Source organism: Chroicocephalus ridibundus, chromosome 3 (assembly GCF_963924245.1).
Source record: "Chroicocephalus ridibundus chromosome 3, bChrRid1.1, whole genome shotgun sequence".
Classification (NCBI taxonomy): domain Eukaryota; kingdom Metazoa; phylum Chordata; class Aves; order Charadriiformes; family Laridae; genus Chroicocephalus; species Chroicocephalus ridibundus.
The window spans coordinates 25,543,128-25,566,580 of NC_086286.1; the positions used below are offsets into that span (position 1 = coordinate 25,543,128).

General features: G+C 38.1%; 1 protein-coding gene across 1 annotated transcript in view; it reads left to right on the top strand.

The window, feature by feature from the left end:
• Window positions 1-23,453, top strand: part of USH2A (usherin) — a 395,028-nt gene that overhangs the window by 314,603 nt on the left and 56,972 nt on the right. Inside the window, exons 54-60 of the mRNA XM_063328461.1 lie at window positions 16-170; window positions 1,969-2,167; window positions 8,888-8,995; window positions 9,538-9,721; window positions 10,409-10,566; window positions 19,032-19,190; window positions 19,813-19,975. Coding sequence (XP_063184531.1) covers window positions 16-170; window positions 1,969-2,167; window positions 8,888-8,995; window positions 9,538-9,721; window positions 10,409-10,566; window positions 19,032-19,190; window positions 19,813-19,975 — 1,126 coding nt within the window. The remainder of the gene's footprint in view (window positions 1-15; window positions 171-1,968; window positions 2,168-8,887; window positions 8,996-9,537; window positions 9,722-10,408; window positions 10,567-19,031; window positions 19,191-19,812; window positions 19,976-23,453) is intronic.

Genomic DNA, 23,453 nt, shown 5'->3' on the forward strand with positions numbered 1-23,453 from the left:
TTCTTTCTGCAATAGGTCTTATTCTTCACTATATCATTCTCCGGAATGGAATTGAGCGTTTCAGAGGAACAGAAATGAGCTTCACAGACACAAGTGGTGTCCAGCCATACCAAGAATATTCATACCAGCTGCGAGCCTGCACTGTTGCTGGTTGCGCAGACAGCAGCAAGGTTAGTAAATTGGTCTTTATGGAACTGGTGCCAGAATTTTATCAACCAGTGTGGTAACATAAAAATGCTTTTGGAAAGGTGTAACTTGAAGACATAATGATTATTGAGTTAGCAAGTGAAAAACATCAATAATCGTATTTGGATTCAACTACTGACAGGTGATTATTTGGAACCTAAGGTTGATACAAGCAAGTGGAAGAAGACAGCAGTGTCTCAGTCTTGGGAAAGCTGAAATTGCATTGTAGGAACCGATGTTTGTTAAAGAGAAAGATGGACATGATAGAATAGAGTAAGGAATATTAAAAGGCACTTTCTCTAAGCCTTGAAATTAAATCTTTCCTTCTCACTAGGAGGTCTATGGGCTCTTCTTCCTTGGTATTTCTTAGTTTGTCTGCTTTAGCTCTACTCTACCAATTTGTTCAACAACCTTCTCACTTAGAGCTTCCTTCCACTGTATTACCTTTCAATGGCTTTCCATGTTCTGCACCTGCTTCAGGCTTTGCACTCCCTTTGTGTGCAACCTGCCCTGCTTCAGTTTTAGGCAAACGGAATCTCTTCCCTCCCTTTGTCACTGCTTTGTTTCCTCTTGTATCACTTTGAATCATAGATGCCTTTCACCAGCATTACTATTTAGCCAGCTCTAGTTTCTGTTCTGCAAAGTAGCTGCCTTGTATATAGCTGCCTTTCCATAATTTGGAAAACCTATTTCTTAAATGACCTCTTTTTCACAATAATATCCCTGCCTCTATGAAAATTAATTTCTAGGACATCTGTGGCGCAGAGGTGGAGAATAATGACTCTGCTTTGTAATTATAATATCTATGGGATTGAAAAGTTGATTTTTTTTCCAGGTGTTTAAATGTTTCTCTTATTGGTGCAAATCTCATCCAAAAGCATAAGAAAAGAAACATTGATGCAGAGGCATGGAGATAGGCGCAAAGTCCTCTACCCCGACACAGAGCTCTGGACTGGAAGCTGTGTACGCACAGTTGCTGCAAGCATCGGCCTGAGCTAATAAATCCTGCTTATTTCACTTGTCTGTAATTAAGGACTTCACTGTTGCAAACACTGAAGTCTGCAAGTAGGGACTGATTCCACCAAATGCACTAATATATTATGGAGGGCACATTTTATATTTACAGCATAATATAAATACTTTATGGTGGTAATAACAGGAAAAGAAAAGTGATTCTCAAAGAGAAAAAGGTCTGACTCACTTATTAAACCTGTGTAATTTGAAAATGCCTGTGTAAGAGATAGTAGAGACGTGTCAATAGAAAACTAGCTTTTTCCTTTTTCTTTTTTTTTTGTAGAAAGAGCTTAACAAGTGCAAAGTTATTCTGCCTTTCAAAATCTGGTTTCCTTACAGAAATATGGAGTTGCAAATAACTACAATAGAGTTCAGATTGCATGGGATATATGGAGGCTTAGCCCCATGTTTACTGGTGCTTAAAATATATGAAATCAGGCAGTTAAAATGCAGAGACACTGACAAACCATATGGAAGAGAGTTATCAAGAGTTTTCAAGCAATACAGTTTTTGTTGTTTCACCCTATGCTATACACTGCAGCTAAAACGTGGTGAACCTGTTGTGATAAATTGTAGACATAGACTTATGTAATGTATTCAAGGTCAGATTTCATTGTGAAAAAGGAGGAAAAAAGTAACTAGTTCTCCAGGCCCTTGGTAATGATATGCCAGGCCAAACAACATTTTAAAACAAAAGTGACATTCTCATTGATCATGGTATCTAGTGTACTATTACATTAAATTGCTGTTTAATTCATATGTCTTCAGGTAGTTGCAGTCACTGTCCAAGGAGTCCCAGAGAGTGTCCAGCCACCAGACGTCAGTGCTTTGAACTCAACAGCATTACATTTAAGCTGGATCGCACCCAAGAAACCAAATGGTATCATCAGAGAGTACCAGATCAGTCAAGTAGGGAAAGGACTTATATACACTGACGCTGCAAGCAGAATGCAGCACACAGTATCAGGTAAGGAGGCAGAGCTCTCTGACAGGCTAATGTCCTGTCCTTAAGGTATAAGTCAGTATTAACATATCAAAAATGCTACTTGTCAGTAACTTTTAAATCCCTAGTACTGTGCACAGTTTAAAATGCTCTATGATGACTTTATGTATCTTAAATTTATTTTTTTTCAATCTCTTTTGTTTCTGGCTGCTTTTTTTTTAAAATATTAATGGATTTAATTTCAAAATTTTAAAATAAATCTGTCCAGCTCAATTCAAGATGCATAATTGTGGTGTGCTCAAGGTCTCAGATATTCTGTGTAGGCTTGCCATCCCTTTGTACAGATTGAATTCTCTCTTTTACCGTCATTAATGTGCTTACTGCACATTACTGTTGAAGTCACTAGTGCTGCTGTGAATGTGTAGCAGTGTAGGGCAAGAAGGATCCAGTACTTTATGCCTGAGATAACAAAAAAAGAAAAGGAAGACAGAAAGGGAAAGATCCTGGATTCTGTTTATAATCTTCTATATTGCTTATAGCCATTTTCTAAATACTTAGTGAAATTTCACTAGTGTGTGTGTATCTGAAAGAAGATATAGTCAAGGGATTTTGGGGGAAGATTTGACTCAGACCTCAAACGTATTATTTCCACGTATTCAATTTTTAGTTATCTTTGAATGTTACACTGAAGCAAAATTATTCTTAGAAATGTTTCTGTTGAACACAAAATGGGAATATAAACATTCTGGCATATCTTTTTTCACCCTTTGACCTCAGCCTGCTCATCAAATGCTTGTATCTATGATTTTCAGGATTTCATAAATACATTTTTTTTTTCCTTTTTTTCCACCCAAGTAGGAAACTTAGAGATTCATATATTATACACGCACCATATGATAGCCACCCAAAGAGGAGAAGTTGACTTAGAGCATATAAAACCTGTACAGCATATATGGCACCCTCAACCATACCTCAAAGCATGAGTCCTGAGTCAGAGTGGATCCCTTAGTGCTTTAAAAGAATTCATCCTTGCTGTAGTCACTCACAGAGGAGTAAAGGATTGCTGTTCCTCTTTCACGATATCGTACTCAGGTGTGAAATTCATCAACTGTATATTACTCCTGTCTCCATATTCAGTGCTTCTGGACATGAGATATTGGAGTATGCCATTTGGTGGTATGTGTTCTAGAATTGCAGTTGTAAGTTTATGCTGTAAAAAACACCTACCAACAAGGAACGATTTATCAAACCCAGTTGAAAAATACTTCTCGTACTCTCACTTCCTTCACAAAAGGCGGTCATAATTCCAGAGTAACTGAGATTTTAATGCAAGCAATACTGTTTTTCTTACCAGTTGGAAAAGAGAGGAAATGAAATTACCTTGTCAGAAACAAGGATCTTTTTTCCTTTTGTGTGCCTGTTCTATTAAGCCACTGTCCAATGCTGCCATGTTAAGCCAGGAGTAGAATAAGTGATTGTTCCTCCTGACAGTCATAATCAAATTTTGTGCTGTTGTCTGTGGGAGCTTCCTTGGGTAATAATGTGGAATCCATGGCAGTGATTTAGCAATGCGGATAATTATTGCTCTCTGAATTAAAAGAATAAGATAAAACAATCAAATTTATTTCATACATAATCTCAAATATTTGAACTGTTATCTTATTCCCTGTGGATGTATGTTTTGATTTTCTCATATTCTTGTTCCTTTTTTCTTTTTTTTTTTTTTCCAAAACTGTCCGCTTTTCCCTGAGCAACAGTTGAACATTAATGAAGCTGTAGCATTAGTATTTCTTGAGACTTTGAATCTAGGGTCTTGCAAATAACAGACGAGAAGGCTAGCACCTTGCCACTGCACCATTGTCTTGCTGCTTATTTTTAATTACATCAAAGCTTTGGAAACATGATCCCACAAATGCTTTGTGGGAATAGCGGTGAATGTGCTCATCATGTGAAATCCATAAATTGCTTATAATCCTCTCAAGATGTTAAAAAAAGCATTAAGTAATTGAAGACAGGAAGTCCTCAGTTAATTATTTAGAGGTGTTATCAATGCTTTAAGCAAACTGAAGCATTTTCTGCTATCTCACTGAGTTGAATGCCATTGGGACCTAGGGGCAGCAGCCATCATCTTCTCATATTCTCTAATGCAAACAGCACATGGCAGCTTGTCAATAAAAGACCTTTTTATATCATTTATTACTGAACACTTCCACTACCCTGTACAGAACAATTTGGATGACAGTTATGGCATTGTTTCACTTTGTGTTACTACTACTTTACAAATGGGCCTGCTAATGCTCTGCAGTGGGGGCCAGGCAGAGGGTAAGACTGAAGAAAATAATTAGGGGAATTGTAAAAGAAAGCTAAGAGTGCCCTCTTCAGCAGCAGCAGGTGGGTTTATAGCAAAGATTCTTCTCAAGTCCTGCTTTTTAGTACAATAAAGACAATACCCTGAGTATTTGTATGATCCATCATCTTTAGGTAAAAGCCAAGCAAGATCATTGATGTTTATTTTAGTAAAAGAAACAATATTAAGAAATACTTTATGACTGAATTGTTTGAAATTCTTTCATCTGAACATGTTCTCCATTTCAGGGCAGTGAAAAATGAAGAGATACAGAAATGTTGTCACTGGTCAACTCTATCTCCATGCAGCACTGAATCATTAGTAATATTTGTCTAAAGGAAACTCTCTGGGGTGGAGGGGTTGTGTGAGGCTGTGGTCAGCAATCTGACATCCTCCTGAGTAAAATTCCCACAGTGGGGCCCAGGAGTGTTAGCCTAGGAGCTAATTACTGACCTTGCTGGAGCCATACCCACAAATGGAGACAAACAGTACCAGAAGGAATTGATTTGGCTAACTGAAGAATGCCTTGTTAAAAAAACACTGTTTCACAGCCTTTTGAAAAAATGACAAATGCTGCAATAACAAAATAGTCTGCTAAGTTAAAAAAAAAAAAAAAAAAGGAATACCCCTCCCCCCCAGTAACAGACCAAAAATGAAGAGAGGAGAAGTATCCTCTAGTGAACAATCAGGTAGAGGAACTGGAAAAGCAAAATGCTGTTTATGTTTCAAGATTATCTTACTTGTTATTTTTGTTATTAATCTCATACATAGATTTGCACAGAGCTTTCCAAAGCACACGTTAAGACAAGGCGTTTAATGCAAAGCTTTAATATTCTAGATAAAAATCTGCTGTGACTGCTCCATGTAAGACTAGAGGTTTCAAGTATCAGAATTTCACCAATAAATTTAGTGAAACCATGTGCTCTTTTTTAATGCCCATTTTTCTCTTTAAAGTGTAGTTGTAAATGAGTATTGCTTTATTATGCATGTTTCCTTTAAAAGTGAACATGACTCCCTTTAGGGGAATTCAAGTAATTTGTTGCCACAGTAATCTTTTCTATCCTGAAATGTTAAATACTTGGCTTTCCTCCATGCCTTTGCCTCTCTCTAGTCTGCAACTGTCATTTTCTCCCTTCTTACTTTTTATACACAGTGTTCAGATGATTTTTCTTCTCCTCCAGTTCATGATTAGGTTACTGTCAGGGCTGTCCCTCTGAGTCATCTCTTTATTTTCTCTCCTTCATGTCTTGTTCAATTTGTAAGCAGCCTGCATGTCTTCCATTCAGTATTTTCCTTCTACATAACTGTTGCTTATTCTTTCTCTCTATTTGTTTGTAATGTATTTTAATTAAAATATCTTCGCAATGGCTATAAGCAAAGATTTGTTTATAAACAAAGATCTTGCCCAGACTTTTTTTCTTGTCACAGAATTGTATTGTTCTCAAAGTAATTACAATTAGGCACATGAGCTACATGAAGAGTATGTTAGTAAGGTCACAAAGCCAAGCACTTAAAAATTGACCTGTGTAATACTTATGAATTGACCTGTATAATCGTAATTCAGCCTCTTTCACACAAGCACTCTGCTTTACACAGTAGCGTAGTCATTTGTATGTAGGGTTACTGCCTCATTCAGTCCACACGCTGGGTGTCTTCCAGGGAGGAATAAAAATAAATAAATGAGGACTTCTGTATGTAGGACTGCTGCCTCAGCCTTTGCTATGTTTGGTAGGTTTATTCCTTCTGAGAATCTCAGTGTAGAAGGGCCTAATTCTGCATCTGCCCAGAGCTAAATTTCCTCTCTGCTAGTCAGAAGTCAGGGAGGCGCAAGCCCAAAGTTGGTGTGAATGTGGAGCACGGCGAGGGAGGCAACAGGGATGGTGCCAGCCCAGAGGGATAAAACGTGGATCGTTGAGCGGCTGGCGGCATTGGCCACCAAAAGGAAGAAAGGAGAAGGGGCAGTGTCCTGGGAGGATGGCCAAGCGGCCGCACACAAGGCGGTCTCCCCGCTGGAGCGCGCTCCCACATCAGCTGCCTGTTGAGCTGCTGCCAGCCTCCCCTGGGCCTTCCCCCACGGGCCCGGGAGGACATTTCAGCCCAGCCTGCTGCCCTCAATCCCTGCTGGCAGCTGTGCCAGCCTCCAGCCCTGCCCAGCCATGGGCCCTGCCATGCTGAGGCCACCCATGGGCCCATCTCCCAGCCCAGCCCCAGCCCCAGGGAAATGTCCCCGCTCCCCAGCTGGGGTGGTTCAACAGGCCCTGGCAGGTCTCATAAATCCTGTGGGATTCCCCGGGTTAGAAACCTACAGCGAATGAAGTGTGAGACAGCCTGGAGGAGAGATGGTCTCTGGATTGAGGCAGTGGGCTTCTGTCCTGGCTCTGCAGGACATTCATTTCTGTTCAGGCTGTGGCACTGAGGAAGACACATCTTAAGCTTTCACGGTTTGTCATAACTATGTGTTCTTTATTTTCTGGACACCCTGCCTGAAACCTGGGGCCTGAATTGCTAATTCCTGAGCTCTCAGAGCTGCAGCTGAAAGCACTGGGAGTTGTGCTCGGGTGTATAAAGTTGTGCATAACTCCAGGAACTCTGGCAGGTAGGTCCCAGGCATCCCAAATGGCCTCCTGGCAGGTCCAGGGAGGTTTTCGTTTCCCAGTCTCTTTGTGTCTGCATCTTTTTTCTGAGCGTAAGAAATGTTCTCTTTTTTTAAAAAAAATTCTTCTGATACTGTGTTAAGCCATTTGCAATGCCCAGATGGTTGGTGTTAGTAAAGCAACAGTATGCTCTAGGGATGGACACTGCACAAAAAGTCTCTAATTACATACAATTAGGCAGGCCAGAGACCACATGCTAGAGGGAATTTTAGATAGGAGTGTGCCACAAAGGAGGTCAATTCGTATCATACAGTGTCCAACTCTGGGACTTCCTAGTTTATGAGTGTTCAGTTTTGCCATCTTAGTGTTTTCACGGACTTTTTGCATATAATTTGCTGCTTGTTGTCCTATTGTTTTTTCCCTTTGCATTCAGGAACAGGAGCTTTTTTTTTAGTGTATTATGAGGTCTTAAGAGGGTCCTTGAAAACATGTGTGAGAGAGGTTTTAAATGTCTGTGCCTGGTAATACAGTTTTTAAGATCAACTTTGAGACACAGCCAAAATAGTAGTTTAATAAACACCCTGTAACCTGGGCTAGAGCATGCTCTGTGAGGGAACCTAATCAGCAGTTAAAGCTGAGCTCTGAGGTGTTCAAGACAGGCTCACAGAGGTCTGCATCTTTAATGATTTAACTGTAAGAAGCCTTTAATGGGTGTGCAGAAATGGCTATTTTAAAAGCCTAGTATCTTAGCTAAATCTTGGGTGCAATTTTATGAGGAGTCCTAAAGTCAAATTCTCAAGCTGCAGGCAACTTGATGTCAAATCTGAAGTCATTGACACACAGTACAAGGATGTTTGAAAATTTCCAAGGAAAGGTTAAAGCCATATATTCTCTTTTAGTCTCATTCAAGGATGTCCAGCATAGAAGGTTTGAGCTGAAAAAAATAGTTTTTAAAAACTTACAAGTTGCTAAAATTAATATCTTGGAATGGGGAGGCCTTGGTTGTCAGTCCTTTTTCTAACTACTTATAGCATTTATAGTAAAATCTTGTAACAACAGGAAAAAATAGGGAAAAAAATGAACAAATAGAAGTTGGGAAGGGGACAAGAACAGAGTATATTTGGACTTGTTTGCAGTATAGAAGATTTCATGTTCAAGTAAGAGAGCATTTTATTATCTTTTCTTATTGCTGCAAATATATTTGTAATAAATTTTCAAAACGTTACGGGCTCTTCAGCTTTTCAAGTGCAAACCACTAAGCAATTACACTTTCAGATGCTTAGTTTTTGGAAACCTCTGAACTTCTACGGCCTTTACCAGTGATTGACGTACCAAGAATGTTTAGGTGCCTTCCAGTTAATTTTAATCATTTTGTACAGGCAGAAGCATGGTTTACAAAACCTGATGAAACACACCTTAAAGAGTGGGTAAATTTTCAGATGGTAATGTGGGCTGAGATTTGGACTGTTGTGACTACACTGCAAGTGCCATCTAAGTTAATGGATTTGAAGCTAATTCAGATATGCCTATATGAGGGGCATCTATAGATCCATTGCAGCATAAACACACATTCAGTCTGACTTTTTTTGTCATGTCTTTTAAACTAGTAGAGGATATGTATCTAAATTAGCAAGGATTCACCATTTAGATATTATTCAGGTGTAAAATGACAATGGTTCATATTTTATATTTGCCAAAAATACTAGAAGTTAAGTTCGAGTCCAGTAACTTTCAATGCAGAGATACAATTCTTGGGATGCCTGATGTCAACATCTCAGTCTAACCTCTGTTTGCTCTTTCTAGGTCTGCAGCCATATGCTAATTACAGCTTCATGCTTACTGCATGCACATCTGCTGGGTGTGCTTCTAGCCAACCACTTTCAGGTCAAACTTTACAAGCTGCTCCTCATGGTAAGGCAAAAAAATGTTCTTATAGAACTGCAAAGAGATGGTCATATGGGCTTGTGTTTTCTGATGGTTTAACAAGGTGCAAAACTCTACTATCATCCATCAAGATATCATGTACAAATTTACACAAGAGAATCCATCTCTCTTAGAATATTTATATCTTAACACACTCTTTATACTGACTGCCTGGCACTGCATTTCTACTTTCTTTTTGTGATGATTTCCCCAAGTTCATCTTTAAGTTAGTGAGGTTACAATTAGCAGATGCGTACTTTTTAAAGCACAAATAAATATGCAGAGACAACTGGGCATACAAAGGCTGCAGCCTTTCGCCTTTTTCTCCATTAATCTGTACCTTGTCTAGTTGGTTGCATTTGTTATAGGACAAATACAGAAAGTGTGTTAAATTCTGTCATTTTCTCTGGCAATGTTTTAAGCTTTCATTACATTGCTGAAAGCAATAGCACGAACTGTGGGAAAGGAAAAAAAAACACCCTTTGTATTTCTGTCATAAAATTGAAATAGCGTCATTGTGATGTTAATAGGGGTATGGCCAAAACCTCATCATATTATAGTCAGCTCAACGGAAGTGGAAATCTACTGGAGTGAACCAAAGCAACCCAATGGACTCATTACTCAGTATCGATTATTTCGTGATGGAGAACAGATTTTCCTGGGTGGCAGTACAGACCTGAATTTCACAGATGTTAACCTGCAGCCTAACAGTAGGTAAGGCACGTTAAAGAGCTCTGGTAATATGTGAAAGGTGTTCAAAATATATGCACCTGTGTTTTTAACAAAAGAAAAATCTCTTACAATATTATTTAATTACTGAAAAACTGGTAGAGCACTTTTAGGAGACTTCCAGACGTTGGAAAGACTTAATCAAAGGACTACTTTTTTTTTTTTCCCTTTTCTGGGAATAGGTCATTCTGATTCAAAGAATGGGAGGCGCTTTTTTTTTCTTCTTTTTTTTTTTTTTCTCCTTGGGTGGTTGTTGGTGGCTCATTGGTTGTTTTTTTTTCCCTCATGGAATATACTTAGAAAAATTAAAGTCTTTATATGACAGACAGCTCTGCATATGGTTTATAATGTTTCTGTGCATATTGAACATACCGGCTCAAAAGGAGCATCTGCTGATATTTTTATAGGGGCTGTTCTGAAATTGGTTTTGACACTTTTCGAGTCTCTTATGTAAGCTAATGTGAATTTTAGTATTAAAATTATCGTGGTAAGTAAAGAGTTACTGTTCTCGCATTAAGAAAACTTAAAGGTGAAAATCTTCACTAATGCAGTGTTTGTAATACTCTTTGTATAGTCTATTCACTTTAAATTGGTGAAAATGGAAATGTTCTATTACTGATATGCCTAAAGCTTCTAACCATAGTGTCTACTGATCTTTTTGTGTTTGCGCAGATATGTTTACCAGCTGGAAGCCAGCACTTGGGGCGGCAGCAACACTAGTGATAAATATGTTATACAAACACCAGTAGGAACACCAGAGAAAATTCGTGTCCCATATAATGTCACAGTAATTGATGCATATTCTATATTTCTAGCTTGGGATGTGCCAGGTAAAAATGTATTTCTATGCAGTATTTTGTAGCAAAATAAAAGGATGGAAAAATTAGTATATTCGGGCAGGCAACTGAATCGTTCGGATGTTTTTATTCTTTGTATTTGCTTTTAGCGTTTGTGTGATTTAAATAACCAGTATCTAAACTCGTTGTTTCCTAGAGTCATATTATTTTAATAATATTGACCTATATACTCAACATGGGTATTGTCAGGATCAGTTGATCAAAAATCCATATGTTAATTTAATCTTGTAAACTATTATTGAGTGTAAGTATTAAGGAAAAAAAAAATTTACACTGAAATAAGTTTTTCCTTCTGTTCAGACTAACCATAGTTATTGACAGGGAAACCCGCCAGCCTTTTAGGTTGATGACCTCTTGATAGCTATCCTGGCAATTAAAATGTCCAGTTGTCCTGCATGTGTGCAATGTTGAGCTCCTTTAAATAAAGGTGTAAGAGTGTGACACAGAGATCCTGTACTAGCTTTGACCTGATTGAGTACATTTTTTTCGCCAAAGCACCATAGTATTGTGTGGACATGTTACCTTGCAGGAAGGTGGGTCCGCAAAGACCCAGAAATATTTCTCCTCTTGTTACTCTTCTCCTGAACATCACCATGTTGTCTTGACCTGCTACAGAGGTATGCTAAGAAGGAATAATTGAATAATAGCATCTTTTTGCATGAGAGACTGTGCTCTGTTTCATTAATACAGATCATAGCTTAAGTGATTGGTGTACTTCACTGATGTTATAAAAATGATATGCTGTAGTTATTGTGAGATGATGAGAGCATTGTAAAGGAACAATTTTCTGTCTAGTGTGTCATTCTGTCTAGCGTGTCATTTCCAGCGAGGTTTTTTCCAGTTTCTACATATTGGTTTTTTTCAGTTAAAATGAGGTCAATTTTTTTTTAGAAACTTCAGATGTTTGCATATCGCAATAACAATGATAGGTGTTTTATCAATGAACCCAGGGAATTTTTTGATGTCTCCCCTTCCTAATTATTTAATGTGTTCTTTCCTTGCATAGCAGTCACAGTGGAGTCAATTGGCATTAAAAATAAAGTCACCTAGAAAAAATATTTTGCCTTCAAGGCTGGGATTGCAAGTATCGTGGCAGTGCTTAGCAGCGTTCACCCTACCCATTTAAGCAATGATTAATAAATCTATAATACCCTGAGCTGTCAATCTTTTAGTTTTCAGAAGCACAAAATCCATTATAGAAATGCTATAATATATGAAAAAGATTAAAATCTTAAATTAAACTTTTCCCCCTACTGCCTGAAAGGATTTAGAACCCAGCAGAAGGCAGGTGAATTCGAATGGCATATAATCTACCGTTGGTTTTATTGGAAAGTGACTCATGCTGCATTATAGTTTTGATAATAAATATAATTTAAAGTACAAAATATTCAGCAATATTATAAATAGATTTAAAACATAAGAATATACTGGAATAGCATAGGCTTGCAAAGAGTGGGGTGTTTCCCAGAAACGCTTGTCCTTGTTGTTCTAGACCTTTTCTTTTCCAGCTGCTCGAATTCCTGTTACTCGCAGTAAGTTACAAGCCTGCAAGGAGAATCAGGCTCTGTGTAGTACATCTGGTTATGTATCAATTAAGGTTGCATGTACAAAGGTTCATGTATTCCTGAAACCACACGATCAGAGGGGTGAGGGGAAGGCTGGACATTATGGGTCTGTAGAGGATGCAGGCTTGATGTATTCACATGGCTGTAGGAATCATTCTGCCCAGTCAGAGGAAGGCACATGTCCCAGGTACTGGGACAAGCTTTGAACGCTTATCTCATTTTGATGAGTGGATAATTGGTGATTCAGTCCCTTCCCCTCTGTGTTCTCGTTGTGGGGCCAATTATTAAAGTTTTTAAACAAAAGTTGCTATTCTTCTTATAGAATATCTCAGGGACACTTACAGGATCTTACAAGAATAGGTAGTACCAACAGCCGAGAAATGTTACTAAATGCTACTAAGAGAAACCCTGTGTGCAGAGTGTAAGTAAATACAGAAGCTAGGAAATTAATTCTTGAGCTTGCTTCATGCTCATTCTGAGACCTTTGTGCTCCTTGCATTTTTTTTCCAAGAGGAAGTCTACAGGAGATGCAGGTGGAGGCTTATTGTGAAGGTTCTGATCTTCCAGATCGCATACATCCCATTAACAGGTCCTGTGCATGCAGATGTCTGGGGCCACATACATCCTCAGCTTGGTAGGATTAGCCTAAAGAGCCTACAACTTTTTATCCTTATTTATGCCATTGTGCTGGCATAAATAGCCCCATCAGGGCTTTTTCTGTTCTGTTTTTCTCTGTATGTGAATCCGTGTTTCACAATAGCCTATATTGAGATAATATAGGTTTCCCTTATAAACCCAGAATGCAGCATTTGTTATAAGGATTGTCAGGCTTAGCAGTCACTCTTGGATGAGACATTTGTTTTAATTGGTATAATCTCCATGAAAAGAGGTGCTTTTTATTAAAGAAGTTTTGAGGAGAGGGTAGTTGGTCATAGCGTCTTCCTGCCTGTGGATATCAGGGATGCTTTGGTATTCTATCTTCTGATCTGCTGTAATAAATTTGGATCAAATAATCACCCTCATGATTCATTATGGGCATCACATTTTACAGACCTTCTTTTTGGATGGCTTTAATTATAATGTTTCAACATCTGTAATGTATCTAAATCTTACGACTTTATAGATATGTAGTATTTCAAAACTCCTGACTTAGCTAAATAGCAAGGTGGCCGAATAGTGGTTAAAGTGATGGATTCAGAAAAAATATTTGACACACCTCACTCACTATGGAAAATAGGACTTTATTTTCTGAAATAGGTATCCCATTATCTTGTGTTGCATTGCCTCAGTGCACAGACCTCAAAGGTACGGTACATTTCACTGATATGCTACAGAAGGATATGTTACAATTATTATGGAACAACTATTAGCGCCATGGATGGAAACAGAAAAGTTGAATGGAAAAAAACCTCACCGCATAATTCTTCCAAGGCATATCCATAAATATTATTGATAGGTAGGCAGGTAGCCATCCTGCATTTCGACTCATGGACAACCCTGCTGGTCCTCACTTGGGGCCTGATTCTTCTAGATATCTTCAGTTGCTGGTGATACCATGAAAGCTGAACATGCTCAAAAGAGGATCCTGTCCTCTGCTCCTAGGGTACCTGCTTTTAATCATCTGGATTAAAATGTCTTCTTCCATCGTGTTGTAACACTCTACTTCATCCACCTCTGGGTTTGCTTATCAGTTAGAATGAAAGTTGTGTAACATGTCTGGATTCCTACTTTATTCTTCTTGGGATTAAATTTGGTACTTGAATGACATTTATTTGTCTCTTAGCTTGATCTTTTAGCTTCCCCAGCTAACCTGTTTTCTCCTGTACTGGTGGCCTAACAAATTGTTTGGACAAATTGTTCAAACCTAATATCCTTCTATGATAAGGTGACCCACTTAGTGGATGAGGGAAAAGCTGTGGATGTTATCTACTTGGATTTTTGCAAAGCTTTTGACACTGTTTCCCACAGCATTCTCCTGGAGAAACTGGCTGCTCATGGCCTGGACAGGTGTACTCTTCGCTGGGTAAAAAACTGGCTGGATGGCCGTGCCCAGAGAGTGGTGGTAAATGGAGTTAAATCCAGTTGGTGTCCAGTCACAAGTGGTGTCCCCCAGGGTTCGGTGCTGGGGCCGGTTCTCTTTAATATCTTTATCAATGATCTGGATGAAGGGATTGAATGCACCCTCAGTAAGTTCGCAGATGACACTAAACTGGGCGGGCATGTTGATCTGCTTGAGGGTAGGTTAGCTCTGCAGAGGGATCTGGACAGGCTGGACCGATGGGCTGTGACCAATGGTATGAGGTTCAACAAGGCCAAGTGCCGGGTCCTGCACTTGGGTCACAACAACCCCATGCAGTGCTACAGGATTGGGGCAGAATGGCTTGAAAGCAGCTCGACAGAAAAGGACTTGGGAGTGTTGGTTGACAGCCGGCTGAATATGAGCCAGCAGTGTGCCCAGGTGGCCAAGAAGGCCAACAGCATCCTAGCCTGTATCAGGAATAGTGTGGTGAGCCGGACTAGGGAAGTGATCATCCCCCTGTACTCGGCACTGGTGAGGCCCCACCTCGAGTACTGCGTTCAGTTTTGGGCCCCTCGCTACAGGAGGGACATTGAGGTGTTGGAGCGTGTCCAGAGAAGGGCTACAAAGCTGGTGAGGGGCCTGGAGGACAAACCTTATGAGGAACGACTGAGGGAGCTGGGGTTGTTTAGCCTGGAGAAGAGGAGGCTGAGGGGAGACCTTATCACCCTCTACAACTACCTGAAAGGAGGTTGTAGAGAGATGGGGGCTGACCTCTTCTCCCTGGTGACAAGTGATAGGACGAGGGGAAACGGGTTCAAGTTACGTCAGGGGAGGTTTAGATTAGATATTAGGAGACATTTTTTCACTGAAAGGGTTATTAAACATTGGAATAGGCTGCCCAGGGAGGTGGTGGATTCACCATCCCTGGAGGTGTTTAAAAAAAGGGTAGATGGGGCACTGAGGGACATGGTTTAGAAGTGGCTCTTGTCAGGGTAGGCTAAAGGTTGGACTCGATGATCTTAAAGGTCCCTTCCAACCTCAACAATTCTATGATTCTATGACTTTTGCTAAGCCAATGTTATATTTCCTTATTTTTGTTTTCTCATGTAAATTATTGTTTAATGCACATCACTGTAGGACAAGCTTTTCAAGCTCAATGTCCAGAGTTCTGCATCTTGAAAGCAGTCAGTGTCTCCAGCTGTTACTATATTTGGAGTCTTGTTGGGAATACTTGAATGGGATATCTGGATATTTGAAGCTTCGTGTAAATACGTAATCTCAGGAAGTGAAATAAATAATTTTATTTTGTGAAGTTAAATATTAAAATATAACTCTACTCTTACTTGTTTTTAAATAAAAGATATGACATTCTTATTTTAGTATTTGTTTACTATAAGTGAAACAGTTCAACTATTTTACTTTAATTGTGATTGAGTTTCACATCATATTAAACAATTTTTCAGCAATTGACTTCAAACAGATTTTTTTGTGATCAGTCTGCTTTTGGTGACCAGTCAGCTTTTTTCTCACAATTCTAAGCATCTTGTGCTGCAAATTCTGTTTTTGAACTACCCTAGTTTTGAAGTACACAGAGCTGTCGCACCTAATATGCAGAGTTTTGCACAGAATTGTCCATTAAATGTTAGCCAAATATGCCCACAAAAAAAACAAGGTTTAGTTTGATTGACTTGTCCCATTGCAAAATGTGCACCTGCTGTGAAATGAAGTCGCAGAGAAAAAGAGTGGAATATTTTAACTTTTTTATTTGTAAAGATAATCAGGGTTTTTCTGATTACATCTTAACTTCATAAATGTTAAATAACCTATCAGCATCTAGTTGTTGTAAATTATGAAAAAGAGTATTGCTGGGAATATTAACCAACTAAATCCTTGTTCTTTAGTGAACATGAAAATGTGTTATGGCAGGTTGTCATTGTGCTCATGGTAACTTTGACACCAAATAACAAAACTGCCATTTGCACTTAAGGTAAATTGGTTCACTTGTGCTTTTACGGTTCCTTTTATTCTGACATAAATTTATGAACTCTGGAACTAACCAAGTTGTGTGGTTTCCCAGCTGACTTTAACAAATATGCCCATTTCATTTCCTTCAGTCATCAGAGCACACAAGGTAGTAGTTTCAGACTGTCTGCAGATGCTGAAGGCTATTCTGGAAGAAAGGGGGTTTTTACAAGTTTCTGTGTTGTATGACTACATATTTTTTATTTTTCAGATTCTGAAGTGATCCTTTGATCTTAGCATTCGATGAATTTCATAAAATTGTAGAAGGATTTCCATTGCATATTGCAATTCTTCGGGATGCTTACTTAGTTTTATTTTCAATTTCATGTTCACTCCCTGAGAATATTTTTTTCTCCTGAGCATATTTATTATTGGTATCATTCCTAATATATTGCATCATTTAACAGAACGTTAAGATTTTGGGTTTTGGTTGTTTGGGGTTTTTTTTAGCATTTCTGCTGAGATACAGACTGAATGTTGGACATGGATAGGTTAATTATTTTGAAATACGTGTCCTTTGCTGCATATTGATGGCTGGAGTCAACTGTCCTTGTTTGTATTTAATCTTCCTTGGGAAATCAAGCATTCTGAGTAGTTCCAATTTCAAAGGTTTCAGGTGAATTTTGCCTAGAATAAATGCACTGATCAGATGGACAAAAGTGAATTATGTGTCACTTTCATAAGATAGTGGGTTTTTCTGGCTGAAATATCTGGTCTGTTGTCAGGACTGGAGAAGAAGAGGACCTTAACTGCGAGATTAAAAAAGGGTTTCTATGTGACGTGCTGTCTACCATTTCAGGCTCTTACTTTTGGATCTTGTGTTGTGTCCTTTACAGACACTCCAGTTGTTAGGGGAAAAAAAGAAAGAAAAAGAAAGAAAAAGAAAAATTTAAAAAAAAAAAAAAGTAGTTTAGCTGTAATAATATTTTTTAATTACTGGTAAAATTATACAATGCACACTCAAGTGCAGTCTTCCAGAGCATTTCTTCTTCCATATATCACAAACAAAAAATAATTTTCTTTGTTGCAGAAGCCATCTACTTCGACATCACCTCCCAGAGGTTTATTCTGTAACATCCAGCATGACTTCAAAAGTTGTATTTCTGTTATTCCATTCTTAATGAATAGATCTTGGTGTTTTCCTTGAAACTTATATACTGAAAAAGGAAAATTTTACAGTGGGATTTTTGCATTTTCTTCTCCCTTCACCTCTTCCATCAGCATCTTTTTTCTTCCTGTAAGCTGAGCAGTTGAATAAGATTGAAGTCATGCCTCCACTTCAGGGCTATTTCTTCAGCTTTTTAGTGTAATGGCATTTCCTTTGTCTAGCATCTAATTAGGCAGCGGCATCTTATTTCTTTGGTATTTTTATGTCCTCTTTTTCTTCTGAGAATAGTAAAAACTTGATATTCAAAGATTTTTGCGATCTTCCAAAGTATATCAGTTGTTTATAGTACCACAAAGAAACTTGAAATCTCTCTGATTTCTTGTAAGCTCTTTTTGTTTGTTTGTTTGTTTGTTTTTGTTAATATGTATACTCGCATATATACTTAGCTAAAAAAATCCATCTAAAAGATGCACAACAGGGGAAAAAAATGCTCTTTGTAGCTTCGGGGTGATAGTACCAATGTAGATACTTTATCAGAAAAAGACCAAACCTACAATTAGGAGAAAGAACGGAGTTGTTTTCCAAAGCTACGAATGGAAAGATTGTCAAGATCTGGACAAGTCTCAAAACTGCTCGTTGGCATCTGGTTCTTGGTGCAATCACAAAGACATCTCTGTAACATCTGAAGTACATGTTGTGTGGAAAGAGAAATGTGTTCTTACTATTCCAATACATCTTGACTCATTTCAGAAAGGTACCTTGTCTACTTTGTACTTTGTTCTTTCTTAAGACTGTGCCTTATGTGATTGCAGAATGAAGGAAACACACTGAAGAGACACTCTTTGGTTATTCTCTTGGTTCATGAAATTGCTGCTGTCTATGTGGAACAGTCTATAGTAGACAAAAAATAAAAAGCCTAGTGCCCATTTCCTAATTCAGAACCAAACCAAACCAAATAAAAACCCCCGAGAGGTCATGTGGGAGGAAACAAGAGAAGACCCAGGAACCTCTGCTGATCCTTCGGAGGGAATGGCATATGGCTTAGCCTGTTCTCATGGAGAAACTGATTTTTTCAGCTTATCAAGAGAACTGGAAAATTAGGAATTGACAGCATAGGAAGAGGAATAGATGCGGAAAATGTTTGAATTAAAATAGTAAAAATTGAGGGTTTTTTCTTCAACAAAAACTAAAACCTGATAGTTTTAGTTGAAGAAAATGATATTAAATAATATGTTTCTTGGTTCAAACTAGTGTATTGTGATTTACTGGTAAAGCAGGCTAAGAACCTACACTCAGCTACTGCTGCTGGGCTAAAAAGGGATAATTTGCTGAATGGTGGCAATTCACTTTTTTGATCAAATGACTCTATATTCAACAACAGTGCTTAGCAGCTGTTGCCCCTCCAAAATAAAGAAATAAAAGCTGCCTGGTTCCCAGTCATAAGGTCACTCTTCCCAGAAGTAGCAATTGCAATATAGGCATTGACTGAATTGAATTTTGATTTTTAACTAAGGACTGTAATGTCTGTCTTCCAGTTGTGATCTGCAAATGGATCTGTTCCAGTTTACATTTAAATGGGTGTAGTTTCCAAAAAAGGCAGTAGGCAAAAACCTCCAGAGGGGGCTTACATTTAAAATTGCATATGATGAATGCCTCTTTGAAGTTGTCCTGCACTGTTGTTAGTATTTCAGATAATCACTGGTTCTTCTGTGTTTCACAACAGGGATATTCCTTGTCAACGTGCCTTTGGAATACAACATTTTACTAAATGCGAGCAGTCCTACTCTACTGGTGAAGCCGGTCGGAGGTGCACATTTTGCTCTTGTTGATGGCCTAGATCCCTACACCCTGTATGAGATAAGAATACAAGCATGCCAGAACGGTAAGACAATTTTAAAAGACTCGCCTCTGTGACTGGAAGGGAATGGAGATTTTCCAGATAGATTCAACTCAGCAAAGCAGATAAAACCTTATTCCTACATTGGAGTCAAATGTTTAACTAGTAAAAAGAAAGCCTAGCACTGAATGAATTAAATATTTCTCCATGTTATATCATGAATATTTTAAATGGAGATTTAAAAAACGTATTTTAAGTAATACGTGCCATTTTGTTAAAAGCTCTTCACAAATAGCTTAAAAATTTTTGAAAATGTGCATACAGAACAAAATCAGTTCTGTAACTGTTCACCAAGAAGTGGTAAACATAAAGACAGTAGAGAAGAGCCCAAATATTGCAAAATTCCTTCACTTTAATGGAAATTTTCAATATCCTATTGAAATAAGTCTTTTTAAAATGACCATTTGGAAACAATTCTCTCCTCACCTGCACTAGTGAAAATCAGGAGTAAATTCATCAATGAAGTTGCGGCAATTTAAATGAGTATTTAATAATGAAATGAGGCACCATTTCATCAGGAGCTTCTTCACTTGACATTCATTTGCTTCTACTGTATTTTTTGTTGAGTAAGAAGTTCTCGTCACTGAGCAAACTTCTGGTTTTGTAGGTGCATGTGGAGCAGGTGGTCAAACATTTTCAAGAACTGCTGAAGCACCTCCTAGAGAATTAAGTCCGCCTATCGTTAAAGCAATAGGATCTGTGCTCATAGAAGTGAAATGGGCACCGCCTAAGAAACCAAATGGCATCGTTACTAACTACTTTATTTACAGGTAAATGCTTTTATCACCTCAGATTCTTAGTCTTATTTGAACTGTTAATTTTTTTATTCCGTGTTATACTAGGAGGTGAAAAGAAGTGTACAAGTATATGGTAAAATATATATTGCCAGTCAAATACTAAGGTAAGATGCTAATCTATGGATGTTGAGAATAAGAGCCGAGACAAGAATCATCTTCCTGATCTACAAACGACAAAAAGCAGGTGAAAATATATTTTTAAAAATTCAGAGAGACACACAAAAATTGTAAGATGAATATTCTCACTGTTTACCCAGACCACTAGGTACATTCTTCAATCCCCTCTGATAGACAATTGAGAATTTTGGAATGGAAACAGGAGTAAGTCACCATTTCTGAGATTTTTAAAAGCAAAAAAGGTATCTAGGTTCCTAAAACAGATCAATTTTCCAAGATAACTAATGTTCCCCTTTGTAAATAAGTAATCTGGAGTGTGACTACAGTGCATCTATTTATGTTCCTCGGTGTGTGTATTCAGCTGCCCTGTCTAGATGGTTGACTGACATATCCTCACTCACTATGAGGAAATTCATAAGCTCTGCATGACGATTTTTCTATATAGATAGCTGTGTTTAGGTAAGTACCAAAGTAGCAGAGCACTGACGTCTGCTGAGCCCATTGATCCTTTTTTAAAAGCTCGCTGAAGGGACTTTCTCTAAGAGTTTCAGAAAGTCAGAGAATATAAAATGCAAGCCATGTATTGGAGAAGAATTTAAATTGTGAAGTTCCTGGTTTTCCCACTCTAAGTATGTGTGGCAAACACGAGCTAGGCTGAACCTAGCCTCCCACAAAGAGTATGGGTACATTTTATTATATTGGCGCTTTGACTGAGAAGACAGGAAATCAAATTACCTTTTGGAATCAGCAGTGATAATTAATATAAATTCACTTTTGCTTAAACACATTAGTAGTCTCTAAAAATTCTCACTCTCTTGAAATATCCTTTTGTTTGCTTTTTTTTTAATTGTCTGATCAAAAAACACCAAGTCCCTCCCCTGTATAAAGAGAAATAAAGTGTATGTTATAGCCTAAGACATGTCTTCAGTCTGTTGGTTTTGTAAATAAAGCTGGTGATTACCGCCGCTATTCCATGGCAGCCATAGAAAGGGAAAACAGGAAATATAATGCAGAAAGCCTGCTTCAGTGAAAAATACTGTAAATTGAATTTGACAGCATTTGATGGCATTTGATTATTCTAGTCACAGCCAAACAATGATATAAAGAGTAATATGAAACAGAATGTGTTACTGCCTAGCAGACTCAAAAGCAATAAACCTTCCTCCAATGTGACACAATCACTTCACAATCATAATTGTAGCCTGTTTGATACCTCTGAGTACAGCAGAAGGGCACTGACTGACATAGATACATTTTGTTTTTTATTTAAAGTGAAATGAAAATGGCGCACTGGGGCTCCAGATACAATCGTTATATTCACCTACATAGGCATGAATCACTTGGCAGTTATTTCAGCTGAAGTTTAAATGTGCTTAGACAACAACAATATCAAATCTTTCTCAGATAGCTGAAAAAAAATCAGAAATGGGATGTAAGCACATAGTTCTTTTTCATTTTGTAGCCACACATAGCCTTACATTGTTATAGCAGCAAGACTGCAGTATTTCTATGGGAGGTTATGGCATGTAATTTCTTCTTCATCATGTTACTCTTCCTTACTGCATCACCACCAAAATAAATTCATTTAACTCAAAACCTGGAATGCTTGGGGAGCTAGTGTGTGTGCAGGTCTTTGCATTAAAATGGCAGGACTCTTGCTTTCCTCTGGAATCATAAAAGCACTTGCAAGTTTGCAGCCATTTTGTTAGAAACCAAAAAATTAAAATGTTAGTTTATGATAAAAGAGATGGTGACATTTTATTACTGATTTATATGGCAGTACTAAACACAGAGGCTTTAAAACTTTTCTAGCAAGAACCACAACTTAGAAGAGATTGTGAATGAGAAAAGATCTGGTTCATGAGACGATCACCCAATCTACTGCCCTTCCCATTCATCATTACATAACATCCCTGTGACAACCACAGAAATTGGTAGTCCGGAAAAATAATATTATGGAAATAGGTGATGTATTTCTTGCTGTATTTTAATAAGATATAGGTCACATCAGGTAATGGAACTGTTCTCTGTTGACCACCAGCATGCACTGTGTAGGATGCACATAAGATGACTCTTAAAGAAATACTGCTTGCAAAATTATAAGTGGTTTGGGTCATATCTTGTTAAGGGAGCGTCTGAATTTCTGTCAAGGTGTCTATGTCATGTTTGGTAAGTTTATATTATTTAGTATATATATGTGAGATTGTAATGTAGCTCTCATTAGCTGAACAGCCCCGATGCTGAAAATGTAGCAGAAAAATCAACAGGCAATTTAAGACAGAGGACGTCTCAGTGGCTTTTGACTGTGGTGATTTGCAGCATAGAGGCTTCTAGACTGACTCTTTACGATTAATGCACTGCTTACCCTTATATCCTTAGCCATGAGCTTCACCAAAGACAGCTTCCAAGGCACATATATTAGCAGATGGTTTAATATAAGAATCTTTATGGATGGATATGTCATTGAGTATAAGAACTCCTGAAGGGTTTTATTTATGCCTGTAATTGATATAATACCTGATCTAAATTAGCATATTACATGCAATAATCTCAAATACCTTTTGTTCACTTTTTGACATCAAAACTTGTAAAAAAAAAATAGAAATGCAAACTACATTAATGTAGATTTGAAGCCAAATGGTAAGTGAGGCTGCTTTGTTTAATTGTATGTGAAACAGTAGATGGGGAGCATTGTTGATGTTGCGTTATTCCCACACATTTTATAGCATGACTCCCTGATCGTTGAATTTTACCCCAGGACTTCGCAGTGTTTCTAGAAATAGCTTACTACCACTCTGGTAAGGAAAACAGGAGGCACTGCTAAAACATGTGCTTTTGTTGCATGGTGAAAGGTAAACGTGAAGAATATTCCTGGGTTGACCTGCAAGACCTCAGGGATTCACTGAGTCTCCTTTCATGTAAGAAACCTGAGGGGGGAGTGTTGCAGTTAGCGTTGCTGCAGTCCTCTGCATACAGCTCTATAGTTAACTGTCACAATGAAGATTATATTTTCCTCTTTATATCATCTGGCTCAGGTTGGCAGTGGGGCAGGGAGATTTTGCCCTTATAAAAATATCTGAGCATCTTTAAAATGAATGTAAGCAGCAAATCAGACTATGCAGATTAAGAGACAGCTTCCAGCTCTTGGAAATGTTATTCTCCTTTGCAGTTCATCGTACATAAGAAACACTTCCAGTTAAATGAGCAGTTGAATCTTAAATCTTAAAACGATTGAAATGATTACAGACTGTTCAACCACTTCTGTTCAAAGTTTATTCATACATGAAGATATTCTGGTTTTTAGCACTACAGATGGAACCATTTACCTAACCAT